At 37.7% G+C, this 22,054-nt stretch overlaps 1 protein-coding gene across 1 annotated transcript in view; it reads right to left on the bottom strand.

Moving 5' to 3' along the window:
- The window catches only part of GALNT18 (polypeptide N-acetylgalactosaminyltransferase 18), a 216,691-nt gene that overhangs the window by 99,833 nt on the left and 94,804 nt on the right, over nucleotides 1–22,054 (bottom strand). The window contains exons 2-3 of the mRNA XM_009994239.1: nucleotides 11,641–11,833; nucleotides 33–199 (exon numbers count right to left, since the gene is read on the bottom strand). Coding sequence (XP_009992541.1) covers nucleotides 33–199; nucleotides 11,641–11,833 — 360 coding nt within the window. The remainder of the gene's footprint in view (nucleotides 1–32; nucleotides 200–11,640; nucleotides 11,834–22,054) is intronic.

Genomic DNA, 22,054 nt, shown 5'->3' with positions numbered 1-22,054 from the left:
GGGGGGGCGGGGAAGAATCAAACCCCTCTTACCGTTATTACTGTTATCATCAACTAAAATGATCTCTTTGAGCAGATGAGCAGGAGTCCTGTCGATGGCTGAATGAATAGAGCGCAGAATCACTGAGAGAGCTTCGTTAACAAATATGAATACAATGCTGACTTCAGGAAGACTGTCAGGAAATGTAAGGTTTCTGCACCTGAAGATTAAAAAAAACCCAATGTAAACTGTTGGAAGCAACAATGTCAACATAAGCTGTTTGAGAGAAATCTATCCCCAGCCATAAGAATGACAAGACAGTATTTGCAGGCAAGGATCAGAAGGCCCCCATACCTGTTCAGAGCACATACAGGCAAGAATCAGATTAATTACTACCTAAAAAGAAGGAATCTCTGAAAACAATCTCCTGATTATGACTCTGCAACCAAGGCCTAGAATGAGCTCACTTTTCCATCCAAGGCCCAAAACAATGAAAATTTGTTTGCAAACCAACTGCAAACTCCTGTTTCAATGCAGTCTCCAACAGCAGTTTACCACGTTAATTACTTTTCCTACAGAACCAACCCCCTATCTCAGTCAAAATCAGGGGCTTCTATCTCAGCTTAATAAAAACAGTAAAAGATCCAGCTCCAAAGAACATCCTGCTACAAAAGATAAGACAGTGCAGCCAGAAAAATGGGTAAAAAGAATGGGAAATTTACGTCAGCTCAGCCAAGGGTTTCAATTAAAATGAGATATACTGTCTGATGGATTTTCCTGTGCTTTAAAAAAAATTAAAATATATATTAGCTATAATATAATATAATATATATTATATTATATTTTATATATATATATATTTTGTGTAATATATATATTTTAGCCAATTTGCTTAAGCAAACAGCAGTGTGGAAGTGCTGTCCACAACTTCAAGGTTCTTTAATGTTTTATTGCTTGTCCTCTCCATTTAAAAAAGGATTCCATTTTTGCAATTTTATGAAGAACTTTTAATCTGTCACCAAAATGCTTGCATTTTTAATAAAGTCAGAAGTTAATGAAGTAATTATTTTTCTCTGAAACTTTTCTTATTTTTGTGCAGTGTTTCTGAACTACAGTTAATTCTACCTTTTTCTCAGATCTGAAACTATTTCCTTGGCTGACCCAGGCACCATTTCTAGATAGGCACTACAGATGGAACTGGTTGATGTCAATGCTTTTCTCTGTCTCCTGACCACACTGAATTGGCCACTTTCTCTCAAGATATCTAGATTCATGACATCCAGGAAGCCCTGAAAGTGGTGGAAAGTTTTACTAACAGCTGATGTTTAGCACACAGAAAGCACAGATGGTTTCAGAATTGTTAAATCATGCTTGAATATGGCTCCTTAAATAAATGTGTTCTTCAGTTAGAAGAGAAAATATAGCTTTTTATTATTATTTTCTAGTTTAATCTATGTAGTCAATAAATACAAAGAAATATCACAAAAACATTCATTCCTTCTCACATGCTTGTTGTCGCACAAAAATGAAGCTCAATTAAGATGATGCATTTACATTTTTAAAGCTTCTGAAAAGAGTCACTGCACAGAAAATGTGATATCCAAAAACAGAGATACACATAATATCCAGAATTCAGCTGGTCAACCAATGTTCTCAATTAAGTCATTAGTTTGAAATTGATGGAAATCACATTAAAGAATTTTTTTAATATTTTAGGTACTTTTCCGTTACCATGTGGAAGAACGATATAGATACATAAAACAGAAAACAGTCTTGAAAAAGTAACAACAGTTTTAGTCTTAAAATGGGTACACTACATTTTTAGTAAGCTGGTTCATTCATCATCCAGAAACAAACATGAAACCTATTCACAGAGATCTACAGCTTTTTGTTCCATGTCCTCAACACAAGAGAGAAACAATTAAAAAGGATGTTTGGATTTCCTACTGAAAGCTTCATCTTTTGACAGCATAACAAATAAAAACTTACTTTCCAAAATCAGTTTGTATTTCTATTGGTGTGTTACTCCCATTTTCACTGGTAAGACAGCTTTTAGCTTTAAGCATCAGACTGAAAAGTTTTCTTTTAATCTTTCAGGAGATTAAAAGTGTGTCAGTTGGTTGTTCGGGCTTTTTTGAGTGTCACTGGACAGCAAGTGAAATGTAGCAACAGCTTGTGGAAGTGTCATTTATAATCAACTGCCCTCCCTTTTCTTCTCTGCAAAGTGAATGTCAAATCATTACTGATGACTTGTAATAAATTTTTACTACTCTTTGAAAATTGGATTATCATAAAGACATGTTCTATACCTGGCTTTTAAAAGCTGGTGCAGTCATGATTCTTATCTGGTTTGGGGGAGTTTTACTGGCAATCAGGATTTTCTAAGAAGGACTTAGAAATAGTTTCACAAAGGGAATCGAAATAGAAATTGAAATATTGCATATTTCAGCAGAGTGAGATGTAACTCTGAAGTGCATAGCTGCTCAGAAGCTCACATACAAGATAGGAAAGGAGAAGCTTTCTCCATGAAGCACCATGGGTCCTCTGAATTAATCAAGAGTCATAGTTACCTTTCTAGATATAAAAACCTGAGTGGTTTTTATTCAAATTAAAATACTACAACAAGAGACAGGGAGAACTGCCTTTTCTTCCAGATGGCAACTAGCACAAGGCAGCACTGATTTTCCCTGTTAAGACAGTAGTTCAGGAGTTAAAACCTTCAACCAGGACAGAAGGAGTATGAGTTCAACCTTCTCGGATCTCCCCAGAGAGCTATCTAACAACTTTCCAGTTTGGTGTGGTTATTTTCAGTCATTCCACTTTCTGTGGAGCAATTAAATGTACCTAACTTGGAGTGACACTAAGTAAGACTCCAGCTTCGTGTTTAGGGCAAAGTCCTTAGAGAAAGGACCTGTACTGCAGTACCAATTCCAATGGATGTTCAAGCATTTTAAACTCTGGCTTTCACTCTGCATGGCCATGTCCAATATGTCACAGTACCTCTTGTGATCACCTTTTTCTTTCTTTTGCAAGCTAATGTTTATTGTTTTTATTTAAGAATTTCTGTTTTGACTGAAAGAATAAAGGCACTTTCACAAAGCCTGAAAATCAGGTGTTAGGGTGCTTTATTGAGAAGCAATATATAAACTCAGAATGGTTGAGGTTGGAATGGCCCTCTGGAAGTCATCCTGTTCAAGCCCCTGCTCAAGCTGAGTCAGCTAGAGCCAGCTGCCCAGGACCCCATCCAAACAGCTTTTTGGGTATCTCCAAGGATGCAGACTCAACAACCTCTCTGGGCAACCTGTGCCGATGTTCGGTCAACCTCGAAGAAAAAGTGTTCCAGTTTGTGCTCACTGTCTCTGGTTCTGTCACTGAGCAACACTGAAAAGAGTCTGGCTCTTTCCTCTTTGCAGCCTCCCTTATATATATACATTGACGACATCCCCCCAAACTTCCTCTTCTCTAGGCTAAACAGCTCAAACTCTATATAAAGACATAAGGTTTAAAATCTCAAGGAGAAAGGATAGCTCTCCACACCTGTCTCCTGTACCCTAGAGTGAGTATTTTAACCTCTGGAAAGACTCATTAAAGAAAGGTCATCTTATGTGATGAACAATCTCTTAAAGCACTGTTTAAAACACTGTCTAGATGACTGAGTAGGAGAGGCAGGCGCAAATTGACTAGAGTTCCACACTGTCAAATCTGAGTTGAATCTTTGGCAAATGTGAATTTTAGGCACCACCAAGGTTAAGTAGCATCTGAAAATAGGACTTTCAAGGTGTATATTTCAGGCTCAAAGTGCCTGTACTTACGATCACACTACATTTTTTAATACTTAACCTCATGGTTTTACAAAAGGTGCTAAGATCATTACAGATCCAACTCCTTGAAGAGACCTGTTCATGGCACATGGTGTGTGAACATGCATCCCATGCAGCATTGACAAAAGAAATTCCATATGCAATCTGGTTACTATTACTTTGTGGGCAGCATTTCTTATATGACAGTACAAATTTGCATCGGCATAATGAGGAATTAGTAAAAAGCTTCTCATCTCCTGTACACATTTATAAAGCTAGCACATTTCTGTTTGATGTACTAAATGGAATTTAATCCAAGTTTTGAAAATTTTGCTTCAAACAGACTATGAGCTAGCTGACAGGCTCATACATAATGAAATAATTTTCCCTATTAACCTGTAAAGAACCTGCAAAGCCTGTTAGTGATTCACTTGCAGCCAAAATGCATAGAGACAGAAAATAGTCCAGCAAACAAAGCTACAGCCAATCTACCTTTTAGCATCCTACATTAGGCATAGTAGTATTTGTTATCCTAAGCAAAACCAATGTACATGGAAGATAAAAAAGAAATCCTAGCAAAAATGGTGTCACCTATTAGATATAGAGCAGTACAGTGATTTGGGAAAATACTTGAAAAAGCAGTGGAAACACAGTTTAAATAGCTAAAAGATGTCATTTCCTTAAAACCTGGGGTTTTTTTCCTCCTCTATCAATTAAACTAAAATGTTCAAACAAATTTCTGCTTCTGACATGTCTTCCATCAATTTAAAGAAAATTATTTGTTTTGGTTTTACTACCTACATTCCTTTGTGTATTTTCAGATTAGATCACATTACAGAATCACAGAATTTTTTGAGTTAAAGATCATCTAGTTCCCACTCCCCTGCATGGGCAGGGACACCTTCCACTAGAACAGGCTGCTCAGAGCCCCATCCACCCTGCCCTTGAACACCTCCCGGAATGGAGCCCCCACAACATCTCTGGGCAGCCTGTTCCAGTGTTTCACCACCCTTACACTGAAGAATTTACACCTGATCTCCAACCTAAATCTCTCTTCTTTCAGCTTAAAACCATTACCCCTTGTCCTCTCACTGCAAGCCCTGTAAAGAGTCTCTCCCCAGCTGTCCTGTAGGCCCCCTTCAGGTAATGGAAGGCCACTATGAGGTCCCCCCAGAGCCTTCTCTTTTTCAGGCTGAACAACTCCAACTCCTTCAGCCTGTCCTCATAAGAGAGGTGCTTCAGCCCTCTGATCATTCTCATGGCCCTTCTCTGTTCCAACAGATCCGTTGTCTGGCATCCTGTGCAAGAAAAGAGCAGTGTTTCATGCTACAAATGTCATTTGATTCCCTTTTAGCCACACTATACAGTAAAAGATAACAATATATGATACAAAAGAACATAATTAGGCTCCCATTGTGTCTCATTTCTTTAGTCTTTTCAAATGGATTAATTTTAATTGAGGATACATCCCTAAATTGAGTTAATGTTTTATTTTCTCCATTCAGACTCATTTACAATTTTACTTCCAGCTTGAATTCAGTTCTTTTTCAATGTGTGTAGTTTAAAAATTACATGCAGTTAAAAAAACGTATTTCCCTGTTTATGTTCTTTTTTCCAAACAGTGACAATAAAAGTTATCTATTTTTTTAAATTATTTAAACAAATCAGAATTAAACCCACACACCTCAGATCATGCACAGAAAGCAGATCACTCAGGCAGGTTCACAAGTATATCTGTCTTCCTCTTTATGCCAAATTTTATGATGAATGGAATACCATAATTCTAGGAATAAAGAAGAAACAGCTACAGAGAAAGGGTGTGTGTATATGTGTATAAAACATATTGAAAGGAGAAAAGGGGAAGAATTGTATGGATCAAAATTGTAGATCAGCAAAGCACAACTAACAATGACAGCTCTGCCTCAGACTCATCCAGGGGCCTTGGACAAGACCCCTTACCTGCCCCTCTGTAAAGTGAGTGAGGCTTTCACTAAAAAAACAACAAATCCACAAAGTATAGTGCATATTTCAGTATTATGACTTAGTGATTTTAAAATGTAAATTCTAAGTATTATTTAGAATTGCAATAACGAGTATCATCCCAATGTAGCTAAAAAATTACCTCTAGCAACCTACTCTGTTAAATTACATTGGGCTAATAATGCTAAAGGAACAGTTGTCATGGTTACCAGAAATTTAGAGAAACTCCTGGTGTTCTACTTCAAGCACAACTCTGGTGGATGGAGGACAGCATACATTATGAACCTTCTTTCAAATATTTGTCCATATGAAAATCTCATTTGTCTAGAATAAATGCATCAAATTTGGCCAGTCACATTAAAATTAGTTTAGCATAACTATGCAGTAAGACCAACAGAGCAAGAAATATGTCCTGTATTAATAACTTATCTGTGAGACCTTCTACAAATTTGTATGTAAATTATGGAAAAGAATTATCTTCTGCAATTTTTGAGAACCTTTCACCAAGCGTTACATGGGTATTGCAGCCAACAATAGCAACAGAAGACATTTTGTGCTTTAATAACAAAATTATGTTATTTATTCCACTTTATTTTTTTTATAGAGAATGCTATAAAGCCTATTGCTAAAACATCTGGAGTTGAGGTATTGTTTTAAGAAGATATGTGGGAGGGAGCTTTAGATCCAACAAATTCAGAGTTTCTCAGAAGCACAAGAAGAAACGGAATTGTACTTGCTTCAAAAGCAAGTACACACTTCGACCTGATCACATTTCGTCATCAGCCAAAATGGCAAATGGAAGCTCAAGATGTATGAGAGGAAAACAATCCCTTCTGGCACAGATGAAATAAATAGCACTAGAACTCTTTCAAAGAACTGAATCTTGTAATAATTCCAGCTCAACTACACTGCTTGTATTTATAATTTAATTTTGTGATCATTCTTCGTTTTTCCTTTCACTATTACCAATATTTTAAGAGTTAAATGAACTATGCTAACAAAGCTGGCACTGAACAGCATCTTAACAGTGTCTTTTCCTCATCTCTGAGGATTATTTTTTTAAAAATCTTTGTGGTATTGATCTTCTATTACAAGGGAGCAAAGACAGGCCTACAATCATGTGAGGAATATGAGTAAGGAAACATGGCTAACTGGTTTTCCCCCCTCCTTGCATCAACCCCTAAAAACAAACAAAAAATTGTAAAATTGTAATAAGATTAAATAACAGAGAGAGAAGTGGATAAATATGCAGATAAAATCCAAGATTGAAACATAAAAGTGATTATTTCTTGGTCTCCTAATATCTTATAGCTTAGACTTAATTGTAACAGATTGAATCTCCACTCCTTTTAATTAGAGTTATTAATATTGATAAAATTATATAATAAAGGTCCATCTTTTTCTTTGTACTCAAAACCAAGACCTTTATCTGAATAAAGCAGTAAGAACAGTAAGCAGGGAGTCTGATGATCTCCATAAAACTCATTTTTGGATGAACATGAGAAGAATTCTGTATAGCTATTTGGCCAAAAATTGTTAGTCTCTCACAGCCGTATGCCAGGCATTATTCTGACTATGATCATGTGTTATGACATTACAAAAAGACTGCAAGAAAGAAAACAAGAGAGGGAGAGTGTGTGCAGATTACTGCTTTGCATATTCTTTCAGTTAACAGAGACAATGGGGGACATCAAACCAAGAAGTGTACATCATTATTAACTTCAGCTATTATAGCAGCTTAGAGACTGCAGCTTATTTGATAACACTGCTAAGAGAAATTAAATATTTCTAGAGCAGCCATCTGAGGAGTTGCTTTCAGACAGGACAAATTGAAGCACAGATCAGAATCACAGAGGGTGGCCACTCAGGCAGCACACACCACTGCTATGATTCAGTTTGAAGGCAGGCGAAAGTGAGACAAGGAAAAGAAGAATCAAGGGAAGAGAGATGAGTAAAAAAGAGTGTAAATATGACAAAAATAAATAATGTATTTAAGAAGAATGCTGAATAACTTGGTAATTTTAGGACTTCTGTCCAAAACAATACGATAGGTAAAGTGCCAAACATTTATGCTTTTGAAGGGATTTCTTTGAAACATCAAATGCAACATGCAATCTTTATGCTATCTTTCATGAGTAGAAAGAACTCAGTCAGAAATGAACAAGGAGCCATATCCTTCACTAACATAAGCTCAGCAAAACAGAACTGCTTCACAGACACATGTGGAAGCAAATATTTATGGAATGCAAGTCTGTAGGCACTGGCTTGTAGGGAGAACCAGCGCTTACATGCAAATGCCCAGCCTGAACCTCATAATATGAGATCACAAGTTTTTCTTATATCAGTTTTAATAAAAGAAAACCTACAGATTTATAAAGTCAGATGTCTTACATCCAGGGAAGCATATACCACCGTAACACAGATGAACATTTTGGACAGATGTACACACATAAACAGGTTTGTTCTAAAATGCATCACTCTCCTCATCCAATTTCTTCTCACTCATAGTCACATTTGCAGTCAGTGAATTTCACACTTGTTCTGTTTGTGTCCACTTTACCACAAACCTAATTCTGCTGCTCTGCAAGGCTTCTACCATTGTCCGTTGCTGAATTGAGCCTCAAAGTAATACAGTCCAGGACCGGTGAACTGTTTGAAACAAGAAGTACTTGCAAAAAGGCCAAAGTCCTTCTCTGCACAGGAAAACAGGATTTTCTTTGCATTTATCTAATTGCCAAACAGCTCTGACTCAGCTAGGAAAAGGGCAAACCTGATACAAACCAAAAGCTATACCATACTATTTAGCAATCTCCAAAGAAAAAACATCTGATTGTAAAAGCTTCTTTTCCCCTTCCACTCCTTCTGTCTTCGCTTCTTCATACCAACAGTATTTTTACCAATGCAAAAGAAGTTTGGCTGACTGCAGTTACACTGACTGAAAAAAGTTGCTTTATGTCTAGTGGCCAGCTCCTTTATATCATAAAGGCTGTGCAGGAGCAAAACTGAAAAATAGTGCCTCTGCTAGAGTCCTGCTATACCCTTCTTTTTCCATTACCACTGACACTCTCCCATCATATAAAGAAAGAAGAATGTCTTCTCTCTTTCACATACGTGCTTCAGCACGCTGGGTCAGGCAACACAAAATTCGCATGCCAATGAAGTAGAGTCCTAAGTGCATCCACTGATTTGGTACACAGCTTTGGGATCCCTAAACAACCTCAGTTTTAATAATGTCTGTTTGTGTGAGCTTGTTCAACATTTCACTCAAGACAAGCTTTGTGGGTATGGCATGCCCTACTTAACATAATGAGCATGACAGAATTATAACTAAAACAGAACTATTATCCTGTTCCTGCATGCAGTAAGGGCAGCATTGCCTTCCTCAATGCTTCCAAGCTCATTAGAGCCAGTAGTTATTTCTTAGTCTGTGGATATGTTATGGGCTAACAGATGCACATAATGGTGGAAAACAGCAGAGCACCCAATTTCAGCAGAAGAAAATAAGTGGAGGCCTTGGGAGAGACAATATAAGCACCACACAGCGCTGCCTACACAGTCTACTAAGCACTGCAAAGATGGAGCCCACTTTTCTGTTGTCTTTCCAACTTCCTCGTCTTCATATGATAGGTCATGAATACAGATAATAGAACACAACTGACCCCAGAAAGATCTATATGAACACCATTCCTTTAGCTAGCTGCCCACAAGCCTTTGCTGGGACTCCAGTGTCATGCTGACTCCTGCAGAACCACTGCTAAATCCAAGCTAATGAGCTTGGTTAGGCCTAGACTAACTCTTGTCTAGAGCTACTGTGGTACCTCTGTCATACCTGTGCTTTTGTGCATTTCTAGTCAGAACAGAAATACCAGCACAGGCCCAGCAAAGTTGATTAACTCAGCCTCCACGCCCCTTGCTGTGTGCTCTCTTCAGATCAAGTTGTCCTTGACTTTCATGCTATGCTGCTTGAGCCTAGTTTATGCCCATGGATAATTTAAAATACATCTATAAAGACTCTGGAAGTGACTAATGCAATGGGCTTTAAAAATAGGTGCTACAAAACTTAAAATTTGATCATTGTAGCAGAAAACATACTCTTGCAGGGTAGATTCCCCCACCCCAATCACCATGCATGTGCTCTCAAATGAGAATTTGCATATTACAAGTGGGAAATCTTTTTTCAGCAACAAGATTTTCAGATTCCCCTGTAGGTCTGTACTCTGTGAGGTGCTGTATATACAGCAAACGGTGTACAGACTACCCAGCAACACTCTTCATTTACCTCAGTATTAGCATTTACCACATTTCAGTGTCAGCTTACCTACTTGCTCCTGAACCATGACAAAGGGTGGGTGGAAAAGTAAAAATCTTTCTGACCTAACACTACTAAGACAATATTTTGTATGCATGCATATATAAACAGATTATAATGTCTAACATACTTCTGGTAGATAGTTAAATAAGCATAAAAAAATTCACAGAAATTAGGATCATGATTCATTTCTGACTGGAGTTTCTTTTTAAATCCCAACTCTAATTTATTTCTTTCATCCAGAATCACATCCATTTTCCCTGTCTTTTTAATTTTTTAAATCCATAGTTATAAAAAAATTATATTTAAATCATTCAGGAAAGTAATTTTCAAAGAGATGTAAGAATAGAGACATTTCTGTCATGGATCTCATTAGTTACAGAAGATTTATTTTTCCTTTAAATTAGTTTACAGTTAAAAATAACAGAACATTGTCTCTACACACTGTGGTAAACTAATTTAGCCAAAACACAAATAAAATTGTATGGACCTCAATTTCCTTAAAGTCATTACTTTGGCAAATCCACAACATAAGTATTTCTAAAATATGACATATATTAATATTTAAAATTGCTAAACTCTTGCCTGGCATGGTGTCCCCATCTTTTCATTAATGCTAGGCAACCTATTACAGGGTAAAATGTACTGCTTATTACTTTAGTAATTAAAACATTTGGTTAAAGTGAATAAAAACACATCTGGATTGCTTTTGGAATTGGCAAGAAACTAAGAAGCCTTTCATATCTTGGTTACTGCTTCAATTCCCTGAGTACCCATGATGTTTATTTTAACAATTTATTTTTTTTTATGAGCTGAAAAAAAGTTTTCCCCCCACCCATTTCCACATCCCCAGGGCTGCTATTTCGTCAAAGGATCAGATGTATCACTAAGTATGAAAAAAAGTTGAGTATTTACTGTCTCAGTGAATGGTCGGACCAGAACAGGCCTCAAATGCAAAAAAAGGAAGGTTGTTCACTGCCTTGGTCCTGTCCACCTCACTGAGCCCTTCTGGAACAACAGTGGATGCATTTACCCTGCCTTACGTGCACACTTCCCAGCAGAGCACAGCACAGTGACAGAGGCCCCATGGACTTTCATCTAGTAGGCACTACTTGAGTAAAGTGCATTTTTCACCACTAAAGCTCAATAGTTTCACCTTGTTGGTCCTTATCAGACAGTTCTGGGTTTAAAAAAAAAAAAAAAAGCAGTTTTTATTTTCTTCCTGTCTTCCTTGCAATTAAATGGGAATTTAACATTAAAAGGTTATTCTTTTTGCAGTAAATACTTGCTATCTAATGTAAATTGTAGGTGAGATTAAGGTTTCAAAGGATCTTGGGAAACTGTAAATGGGTACTTAGTGGGATTTTAATAGGACTTAATTTGGGCACTCTGGTGTTTCAGGAGACACTTGAAACTTTCAACCTTCATACATTTGATAGAAACTACACATCCTGGACATTGTATGTTACCTACCTTCTACATGATCACACAACCCAAGACTTCCAAGTGGAGGAGAGCTAACAGACTCTACAGCTCAGCACCTACAACAGGAGGTGGAGCTGCAGCACTTACCCGTGAGGCCTAAGGTCAGGCAGGGGCCTGTCCAGCGGCAAGCGATCGCTCAGGTAAGCGTTGTAGCCATAGTACTGGAACTGTTTAAGTGCAGTACGTCTGTTTTCAGGACTGAGATCCTGGCCCCAGTGAGCAAAGAGAGATGAGTCAGTGAACGCTTCAGCAGGATTTTCTTCCAATTTTGGTGGAGCTTCTACAAAAGACAAACACAAAAAATAAACTATTTTAGACTCTCATTCCAACTGCCTCTAGGGCATTAAAAAGCATGATTTGAAGAACATCACAAAGAACAGCACACACTGCCAGCTTACAGCAGGCTCTAAGTCTTCACGTAACATGCCCTCACATACCTCTTGTGGCAGTGCAACTATTAATACCCAAGGCTCAAAATTTAATATTGAAAATACAGTTAGTTAAAAACAATTCTTTTGCATCACAATCAGACTAAAGGCTGTGACTGATAAATCTAAATTAATTACATGTCAAAAGGATCCTTATCAGACAAGGAGAATGTTATGAAGAAGAATGTTTAGTTTTATATACAAAAATGAACTACTTAATTTCCGCCTGAATTATCTTGCTAGAAAAAGATTTGTTTTGAAGAGGAAAACAAAAGACAGAGAATTCGTACAGAACACAAAACATGACTGCTAAAGTCTGTATGTAAAACAAGTTTGAAACTACACATTCAACAGAAGAGAAAAAAATCACTGCACTAGGCACTCATATTGAAATAGCAAACCAGTTTCAGTCATACAATAATTTTATGGTCGAGTTTATCAATCCAACGTATTTGAATTTGTAGTTCATGCTTAGGTGTGTGCAATGTTGCTACTGGTATTGTCACTGTGTAATATTTGTGTCATTACCAAATCCTTTTGTTCCACAAGGCCATATCTCCAGGTGCTGAACAAGTAGAGGAGAGGGGAAAAGATTTATCTATAATTTAAGAAGAGTTACAGTACAATGAAATCACAGCATTCGTTCTCCACACTTAGTTGCTCAAGAAGTCTGTCCAAGGGAACTTGCTAGGCTCTCTGTATCACCATTATCTCACCCCTTCAACCAGCTCTTCAGTCTTAGGAGATCACACAATCTATCCTAGAGAATCCTCTCTCTCTGTAAACACTTTACAATATATAGTGCACTAATAAACAAAGATCAAATACCTTATCTGACCCAAATTTGTCATAATAAACTAGTGACTCACAAAGAAAAAAAGTCTTAATTTCCTGGAAGACCTAATTATTTATGAATAGCCTCCATAGCCACTAACAACTAATCAACTAAATAAAACCTTCTCACTTCTGAACAGCTGTACTCAAACCCACAACCACTTGGTCACATAGAAACTTACAAAAATAAAAGCAAAGTTTTCAAAAGTGTCCAATAGCATACATTTCCAACAGTCCAAAGTCCTTCTCAGTACTCACAGAGTCACCTACAGACCTATGGCTGGCTTAAGCTAGCTGCATGGAAATACCGAAAGAGAAGAGTTTATATAGTACTAGTATATACCAGCAGAATTGCGACTCCCAGAAAATGCCAGGAAGCACATACTTTGATCTCTTACTAAAAAGAACCCAAAACACAAAAACATAAATTGAGAAGATTAAGTTCTTTGATTTGTTCGAGATGTTTTCCTTTTTCCTCTGACAATACTGACAGGAAACTAATGACACTTGCTTCCCTGCATTACATTCCAACCTCTGTAAATATGCAATGTTTTTTCACTTGTTCAAGTACTGCCTTCCAGTCTGAATCCTGCAATTTGCTCCAGTTCTTGGATACAAGATCTTTAAGAAGGACAGGCAGTGGAGAAGAGGAGGGGGTGTCACCGTTTATATCAGTGACCAGCTTGAGTCCATGGAGCTCCACCTGAGGGATGGATGAGAGCTGATCAAGAGCCTAAGTGTCAGGATTAAAAGGAAGACAGGAGAAGGTAATATTATAGGGGGTGGTATTGCCCACCTGATGAGGAAGACAGAGCAGATGAGGTCTTCTATAGGCAGATAGGAACAGATCATTTTAGAAGGTCTTAGCTTGAGAAAGGCAGAATAGGTTTTAAATACCAGTTCAAAAGTCACAGCAATGGGGAAAGTCACAAGTACCTCTATCTGATGTTTGACAACTATGTGATCTCCAGAAAAACTACTGAAATTTACACAAAGAATCTCACGGATCATCTTCACAGCATATGAGATATTTAGATCAGGTATGTTCCTGATCCTGGTCAGTAGAAATTCATGTTGCTTGGCACTTTTTGAGAACATGCACATTCATGATAATCAAGAAAACTGCAAATATTTGCTCAACCTGTTGTGTATTACATAAATCTGGATTTCTGTAAATCAAGCACGCTCTCCCTGAATGTTGTAAGTGTAATAGTAAATATAAAACTTATGTCAGAAAAGTGACATAGGATCCACCCACATGCAAACAGAACTCCATGCAGACATCTGAATAAAAAGAAGACTCATGGTAAGAATTGTGCAGGCATATGTATTTATAACTATGGGCAGTTCCAGGGATAATTTTTCATGGTTGAAGAGTCCTCCCAGAAACCACCACCTTCACAGAATCACAATCACACAGGCATCTATTGAATTTTATCTAATTATTTTGTGGGCAGGAGTATTTCTGAAAGTGATGTTAATCTCTCACTGTTTTCTGGTTGAAAAAGCACTCAGTAATCTAGATTGTATCTGCAAAAACTAAGATTTTACAGCAATCTGTGAATTTATTTTACAAGCTCTAATAAACCACTTGCCAAATGCAGCCATTTTCTGTTCACTAAGCAAACATGGTATTTCAATACATTGCTCTATAGGAAAAAAACATTAGCAAGAAGTTTCAATTACAATTCCAATAAATGCAATTAAGCACACATCTCTGATGACTAAGTCTTTCTTCCCTTTATTTGACTGAAAATTCTTGGCGGAAGTGACTATTCAGGCATTCTCACAAGAAAGAAAAACAATCATTATAAGAGCATCAGCTGCCTATCAACTAGTCAGTAAGAGTATTTGATGCCTGGTTTCACAGCCAGCTTTTCTTTCCACTTGCTTCTACAACTGCAGAGTGATCATGGTAAGCTAAGGCTCAAAGGTGAGCCAGAAAGTAGCCTGAAGCTATACTAAGGTAGGCACATTCATGTGTTCAGTTATTACTAAAAAGGGAAGATCAGTTCCATTTTTCCTGTGGGAAGAAAGCTTAATGCAGTGATAACCTGCTGCAAATGGTAACACAGGGTCTTCTCCATATTAACGTCTCACAACATGTGAAGTGCAGCACTGTACACAGATGTGAGGTCAGTATTAACTCTTGGCAGACCAACACTTTGCCATTAAATCAATTAATATGAGAGATAAAGCACACAAAGATCAGCTCGTTGTACCTGTGGACTGAGGAAGTCTCCTTCCAAAAGTCTGGCTAGTCATGGCATCATAATGGGTCACACATTGCTTACTCCGAGTCAAAAAACCTCACATCTTTTTTCCATAAGCACCACCATGTCTTTAGCTCATACCTTCTGGATCACGCTTACTAGTTATGCAATTAATATTATTATAAAATCTACTGCTTCACCTGCTCTCACTGACTGCAGCTTCCAAAATGGAAACTCACTCTCCTCTTTCTATTGCTCATTTTATAGAATAACTCAAGAGACATCAAATCAGAAGACACCACTGAAATTCAGACTGTACATGACATGAAACTAATTCTCTCCTAGTAATGGAGGATTATTTTACTCATAATTAAAGCTTGAATGAATTAGGTACAAATAGGAAGGTTTGGGTAGCAGAGGGAATGCAGGAGTGACCTCTGTGGGAGAAGGTCAGGTGCTTCCCTATGCCAGACAAAGCCACACTCCCAACAGACTCTCTGCTGGCCAAAGCTGAGCCCATCAACAAAACTGGTGGCACTTCTGTGAAAAAAATATTTTAGAGCAGAAAATGACAAGGAAGTGGGAACAAGGGAGCTGCAAAGAGAACAACAGAGGAAACAAGGAAATGAGAGAAGACCAAGGTCAGGAGAGTAGGAGGTGTCCCATGTTTCCTAATACCCAAGTTGGTAATTAAATGTTTGCATTAACTGGCAATAAATTGCTTGTTTTCTTCAGAGGGTTTACAGCCAAGCAGGAAACAAAAAAAGTCTATCCCTTCTTAGTAGTAAGGAGCTGCAGAGAAGCAATTGTGTTCTTGCATTATCTGCCATGCAACTGCTGATCCTGCCCATTCACACTTCCTTCTCCACATTTAAGAAAGACCGTAAGAATATCAGTGGTTGCATCAGGTTTCCAATGGCCTAAACTAATAAGTTCATAAACTCATGTAATAGCATTAACAGATGACATTTAGAAGATTAAATGGGTAAGGAATATCACCATATTTAATCTAATTTCAGTGGTACCTAAGGCACAATGATACTAAAGCATCTATATGGAATATTTTTTTAAAGCAATTAAGCATCTAAATCTATAATTGGCACTGTGGCCCTTTGTACTGTGACAAGATCCGTTTATGGAAGCCTTTAAGCTTCAAAACAAATCAGTTGTTCCCTCTTCCAGCATCCATCTGTAGTTAACAACTACTTGGTTTACAGAAGAGGTCACAAAGACAGCCCTGAACAGTAGGAGTTCAGCACTTTACAAGTCAGTACACTGCACATGATTTATTCTCCTCTGTGCTGCTTAATTTGGACCATCAGCTGCTGCCAGTAACACATTTTTTTCCTCTCTTTTATTTTTTTTCTTATTTATTTTTCTAATTTGTACATTGCATAAATTTTCTCCAGTTCATTCACCAGTGATGCTAAATAGACTCTCTTGTGGTGGTTTTTATTATTTCTCATGCCAGTCTCTCCTTGAAATTTCATCACATAAGAGTCTCCTTAGGTATTATTAACCATTTCTACAAATAGTACTACAAGGCCTTGAAGTAAGGAAACCAGATCAAAATATACAACATAAAATGGCAGCAGACATGACAACTGGGATATTCTGGTAATCTAGTTATACTGTGGTAACTAAATAAATATGTTTCTGCATACTAAATTTTGTTAAAAACTCACATATATATCACATACTTCCAAAAGGAAACTCTCTTCCGACCAACACTGCTGAGAATGACAGGACTAACAAAATAGCCAGCTTCAACAGAAAAACACACTGGAATCATTAGTTTTATCTCCATAAAAACCTTTCTATCTCATTAATACTAATTTTTTTCAGCTTCATTCAGATTTCAACTTTTCTTCCTAAGAAAGGTCACCATGAATGGGTTTACAGATAAGATAAAGCCTTGAGCCATAAAAAGGCTGCAAAAATAGTTGCAGACAGATTCAGATATGTTTGTTGTTACTAGTCCATAAGATTTGCTTTAGGTTCTACCCATCATTTGACTGCAGCTCTACTTGCAAAAGCAGCAGCATTTCATATCAAAGTTTTACCATTGTGAATATACCTTTCATGGTAACAGAAATGACTATAAAATCTGCAGTGCAACCTTATATGCTGATTTCAGTAAGTGCCAGTAACAGGGAGGTAGAGACAGTAAATGAGAAAAAATATCCTACCTGTAAAAACACCCCCTATGTCATCTAAAAACATGCAGAAGGCATCAACAATTGAGCAGAACTACACATGCTAGCAAGTAACAATTGAAAAGTGAGATAGAAATGATGCCAGGACGTAGGCAGAAAGGCTTTGATCATGTGCTCTTCTGAGTTCTGCAGAGCTTGACACCTGAATTTACCAGTCTGGAATGGAAGGAGCATGCAACAAGTAAAGAGGTAATGCAGTAACCCTGCCTTGCCTTACAAGGTGGACTCATTATGCAAATCTAAGTAGACTATCATTAAAGACAACACAAACTTCAAGACAAACCTCTCTCTTTGATGTTCAGCAGCCAGATTTTGGGGAAGTCAGCATAAACTGATAAATGATTTTATGAAAGAGTACTACAGTTTGAAGAAATTGAAGAAACACTTTCTCACACAACCTCAGCCTTCAGTTTCTTTAAACAAAAGAAAAAGCATGAAAGAGCTCACAACTTTATGTGTTTGATTGTCTCTGCTGGCAATTTGGGAATTGTTTCAGGATTTTAAGTACTGACTCTTTTACAGGCCTAACAACCTCAGACTCTGGTTCCCAGCACTCAAAACATCTGTATTGGACTTCTGCAGGCAGTAGCATTTCAGCTTTCTATGGAAGGAAGGATCCTTTCCTCCTTTTCCTCTACATGTGCCCTTCGTCTGTTAGCCAACCTATACCCTCTACAGACTCTCCAGAAGCTATTTTAAGAGACAGGTAAAAATCCCAGACTTGCACTGGGTCATAGAGCCTTGATATAGTTTTTATAAGTATGAAAATTCACTTAAATTTTGTCACACAGGAAGATACACAGAGGAAGATCCCACTTTCAAAGTCTGTCGTAATTAATGCAAACATGTTATCAGTATCCTTAATAATTACAGTCTGACAGTTCCTGCCTTGGAAGGCTGATCTCACGCAAGATGCTGCTATAAATCCTCTGTCAGACAAATGAACTTCTGAAATGAAAACATTACCTCCTTGTTTGCACAGTGTGATGAAACACTGACAGGCAAATTCAGAAGCAGCTTACCAGGATGCAACACTGCATCAGCCATGAAGAAAAGTATATTCAGAAGGCAAACATCTAAAGTTACAGTAGCAGTGACAAACCATCCTTCAGAAAGGTTATTTTATGTACTCTCTCATCCCCAAATAAATCACAATACTGCTGACGACGTGTCAACATTAATATTGCTTTTGTGCTGAAAAGTGAATTTTACTGTTTTGAATATCCAAGTTATGTTAATTCCCCCTGTCAGAATCTAGTTTTGTTCCCAAAGAACTGGCTTTAATAGAAGTGGACCCAAGAAAAAACAGGAAAGTGGGTTTACCTTCTGCTACCACTACTCACAGCTCAACAATTCATACTGGTCGCCAGGGTTCCCCATAGAGACTGACAGAGCCTGTCAGAGTCTGCCTTAACAGAGTAAGAAGAGCAGCAAAGTCCTAATCTTAAGAAAAAAATCTGATCCAAACTATATACAAAACACACAATCACCCTGTGAGGATTCAACTCAATATCCAGTGTTTACATATTCCTACTCACTCCATAGTTAGAATCAATACTGGACAGAGCAGAGAAACAGGGAATTCCAGATTCACACTCATACTGAAGTGCTCTGTGGTTTTTTTTCTCTTTCATTTTTGACTAAACAGGCCAACCTGGAACACTGTGCCCTCAGGAAGCCTGGGACACAACTGGCTGGACCTGGAACCCTGCATCCTTGGGAAGCCTGGGACAGGCCTGGCTGGGTCTCCCCAGAAGCCACACTGCACATGGACGCTCTGCAGTGAGCCTGCATGGCTCCCCAGGGCATGGCTACCATGAATTTCCCCAGCATTTTCTCCTGTATTTATATTACCTACACTTTCCCATTAACTGTCTATTAGACAGAACTGTGAGGAGATAACTATTTCTCAAATACATGCTCATAAAGGGCTTAAGTTAATTGTGCCACACATTCTTAATAATGTACACAATTGTCAATTCATGTCAGGGACTTCTTATCAGAAGCATTAGGGTATATTAGATCTTTGATGATTGCAAGATCCATGAAATCTTCAAATTAAGAAGTTCATATTATCAAGTCTTCTGAAATCTGAAATAATGGAACAAGTTAATATATTGCAAGAGACTGAAAAAGGGAGGCTAACATACTGAAAGCCAATGACAGCAGTTCAAGTTCTTCCACAGCAAATGGATAGCCTGGGTATGACAAGTTTGATTTTTAAGTAATGCAGGTAGAGCAGCAACAGAATGTGAGTCATTGCAGTGATGATCCAACTCATGAAAATGCCAGAAGGCAGCTTACTTCTGCTAGAGAGTCACCTAAGATTCAACTTCACTTTGCTCAGGATCCAGGCACTTGCAAATATAACAGATCCAAATGCTCCTCCCAAGGAGGAAACATACAGAAAGCCACTGGTCCCAGAAGGCTGCACATCAGTGGTACAGAACACTGCAAGACCTTCTAGTTACCTGGGCTGTGTGTCCTGAACTTACTGCTATTTGATTGTTGATTAGTGGAGATGTCAACCTGGAAACATAGGCAGATGTTGGGGTTTGACAACAGGATGTTTGTCGCATTTGTACAAAACTCTACCTCTTTTACAGAATATATTTGCGAGTATGTTTTGCGAAAAAAAAGGGCAGACATTCATGTAGAGAAGTTGGATCTTTCCTGCCTAGGCAGACCTGGATAACCTAACAGCTCCTAAAAAGTCATTACACACAAGTTACTTTAGACTGGAGAAAGATGTGTGAAGATGACTCTCAAAACATGCTCAGCGCTAGAGGGCAGTGCAAGAAACAGGGAAATTTGTCTTCAAAGAGAAATGTGAAGTTTTTATTCAGAACTTGCTAAAGAGCTCTCAAAACTTCTAGTAGCAAACTTATAAATTGCTAATTAATCAGCAAATTCTATTAAAGTGGCTATTTCCTAAGGGTAAGAAAACATATAGGAGATAAAACATAATTATTATGTCATCAAGCAAATGCTAAACTGTATTGTGTGACTGCATGCAAACTAGATTTTATAGGAATAAGATCTTGGTAAGGGATCAATCTTTTTTCTTGTGTACATTAGATCTGATCTGAAAACACTATAAATCCTGGTCATTGTTGTGTCTACTAGATATCTTCTCACTGCTAACCTCTTAAATTCCACTCTAGCCACAACTGTGCCATGGATCAGGCAAGACAGGTCCATGCATCATTCTTGCAAAGTTAAAGTTACTACAAGCCTGGACAACATGAAACTAGGGTAAAAGCTTCTAACTTTTACTGGAATAGACTGTAAAAGGAAATATGTATTCCCAACTACAATCAGTTTCCTCTAATAATATTAATCAGATGAAGACACAGCTCTCTGATAGGTAACAATAATGTACTTTGAAGAATTTCTGTATCTCTTGACACCAATATTTTGACAGAGACCTATTTTTGTCTTCTCAAATGGGTAAAAGGCTGATTTTAAAAAAATACACAAGGATATTGAAGACTAAGCACCAAGTTTTGAATCTTTAGAATTTCTAAAACACATTTCTAAGATTGTTCAAATCAATACCTCTCTGCATTCCTCATACTTGGAAGCTAGATTTTTAAAAACCATGGATTCATTTAAAATAACACATAATTGCTTAACTGCAGGTCTTCAAGATAAAAGATGGTTAGAAGAATTATTTATTGACAGCCACTTAAAGGACTACTTACAAGAAATAAATTTTGAACTGCAAAATTACTTCTCTCATTTCAAAAAAGTCGGTTCTTAAAGCAGTAACTTATACTCAAACTGTAGGAAACATGCAAGAATTTTTTTAATAATAGTCATGCCCATTAAAATCTGTACCTTCTTTTATTCTTTGTCGAGGAGCTGACACGTTTGGTCAGGTAATGCCCTGAGCAAATTCCAACATAACAAAAACTCTCCATGCCAAAAGTTTTCCTGCAACTGGCACTGAAAACCACTTCATGTTTTCACAGATTGCTTTGTTCTGTTCTTACACATGGTAGAACTTCTGTTCAATCAAACACAAGTATTGCATTTTAGCAATAGGAAATTTAATTGTTACTGGTAGAATGCTTTACAAGTGTAAAGGTTGTTTTTAAATGCAGCTTATTTTGCATTTAGAACTAGCATAAAATTCAGATGACAAACTAACAACTTTTGGGTTTTATGGGTTTTTTTGTTAATTATCATGGTTTAGAGACAGCTTAAATCATAAACAGAGTGGACAGCTGTCTGGGGTGGCAGACCACCTACTTCACCTATTCAAAAGGAAAGAAATAACTTTCTCCACCTATGGCCCATTGCATGGTGACAGGCAACTAAATTATTGCTGCTGCTCAAAACTCTCCTCTAGCTTCCTGACCAGACTCCACCCTGGCCTCTTCTCTCCTCCTCTTCCCAGCAAGCCAAAAGCGTGGGCAGAGAGATATTCTATGAGAGAAAGGAGACGAACAACAATGGCGTTTCAAGAGGAGGAGGAGAAGCAGTAGCAAGCCCATGGACACTTCAGTGGGACTCCAAGGACTGAGTGGGCAGGGATGCAGGGAAAGAAGCAGCTGTTCCAGCCTGACTTACAGCCTCCTCCAGTCTCCTTATCTCCACCAGCACCCAACCAATTCCTCCCAGTAGTTACTAAATAACGAAAATACTTGTTCATTACATCCTCCTATTACTAGGCACTAGCATTCCTCAGATCTTAGCAAGTATGGAAATGTTTACAAAGCAAGTTTGAAGGGTACAAATGTGCAATCAATAAAATCTACATATAGAGAGTAGTCTGCAAAGGGAACAGAATAAACCAGGTTCAGCA

Source organism: Chaetura pelagica, unplaced genomic scaffold (assembly GCF_000747805.2).
Source record: "Chaetura pelagica isolate M959 unplaced genomic scaffold, ChaPel_1.0 scaffold153, whole genome shotgun sequence".
Classification (NCBI taxonomy): Eukaryota; Metazoa; Chordata; class Aves; order Apodiformes; family Apodidae; genus Chaetura; species Chaetura pelagica.
Note: the sequence above shows the minus strand (reverse complement) of the source record. Positions and strands in the feature narration are given on the sequence as shown.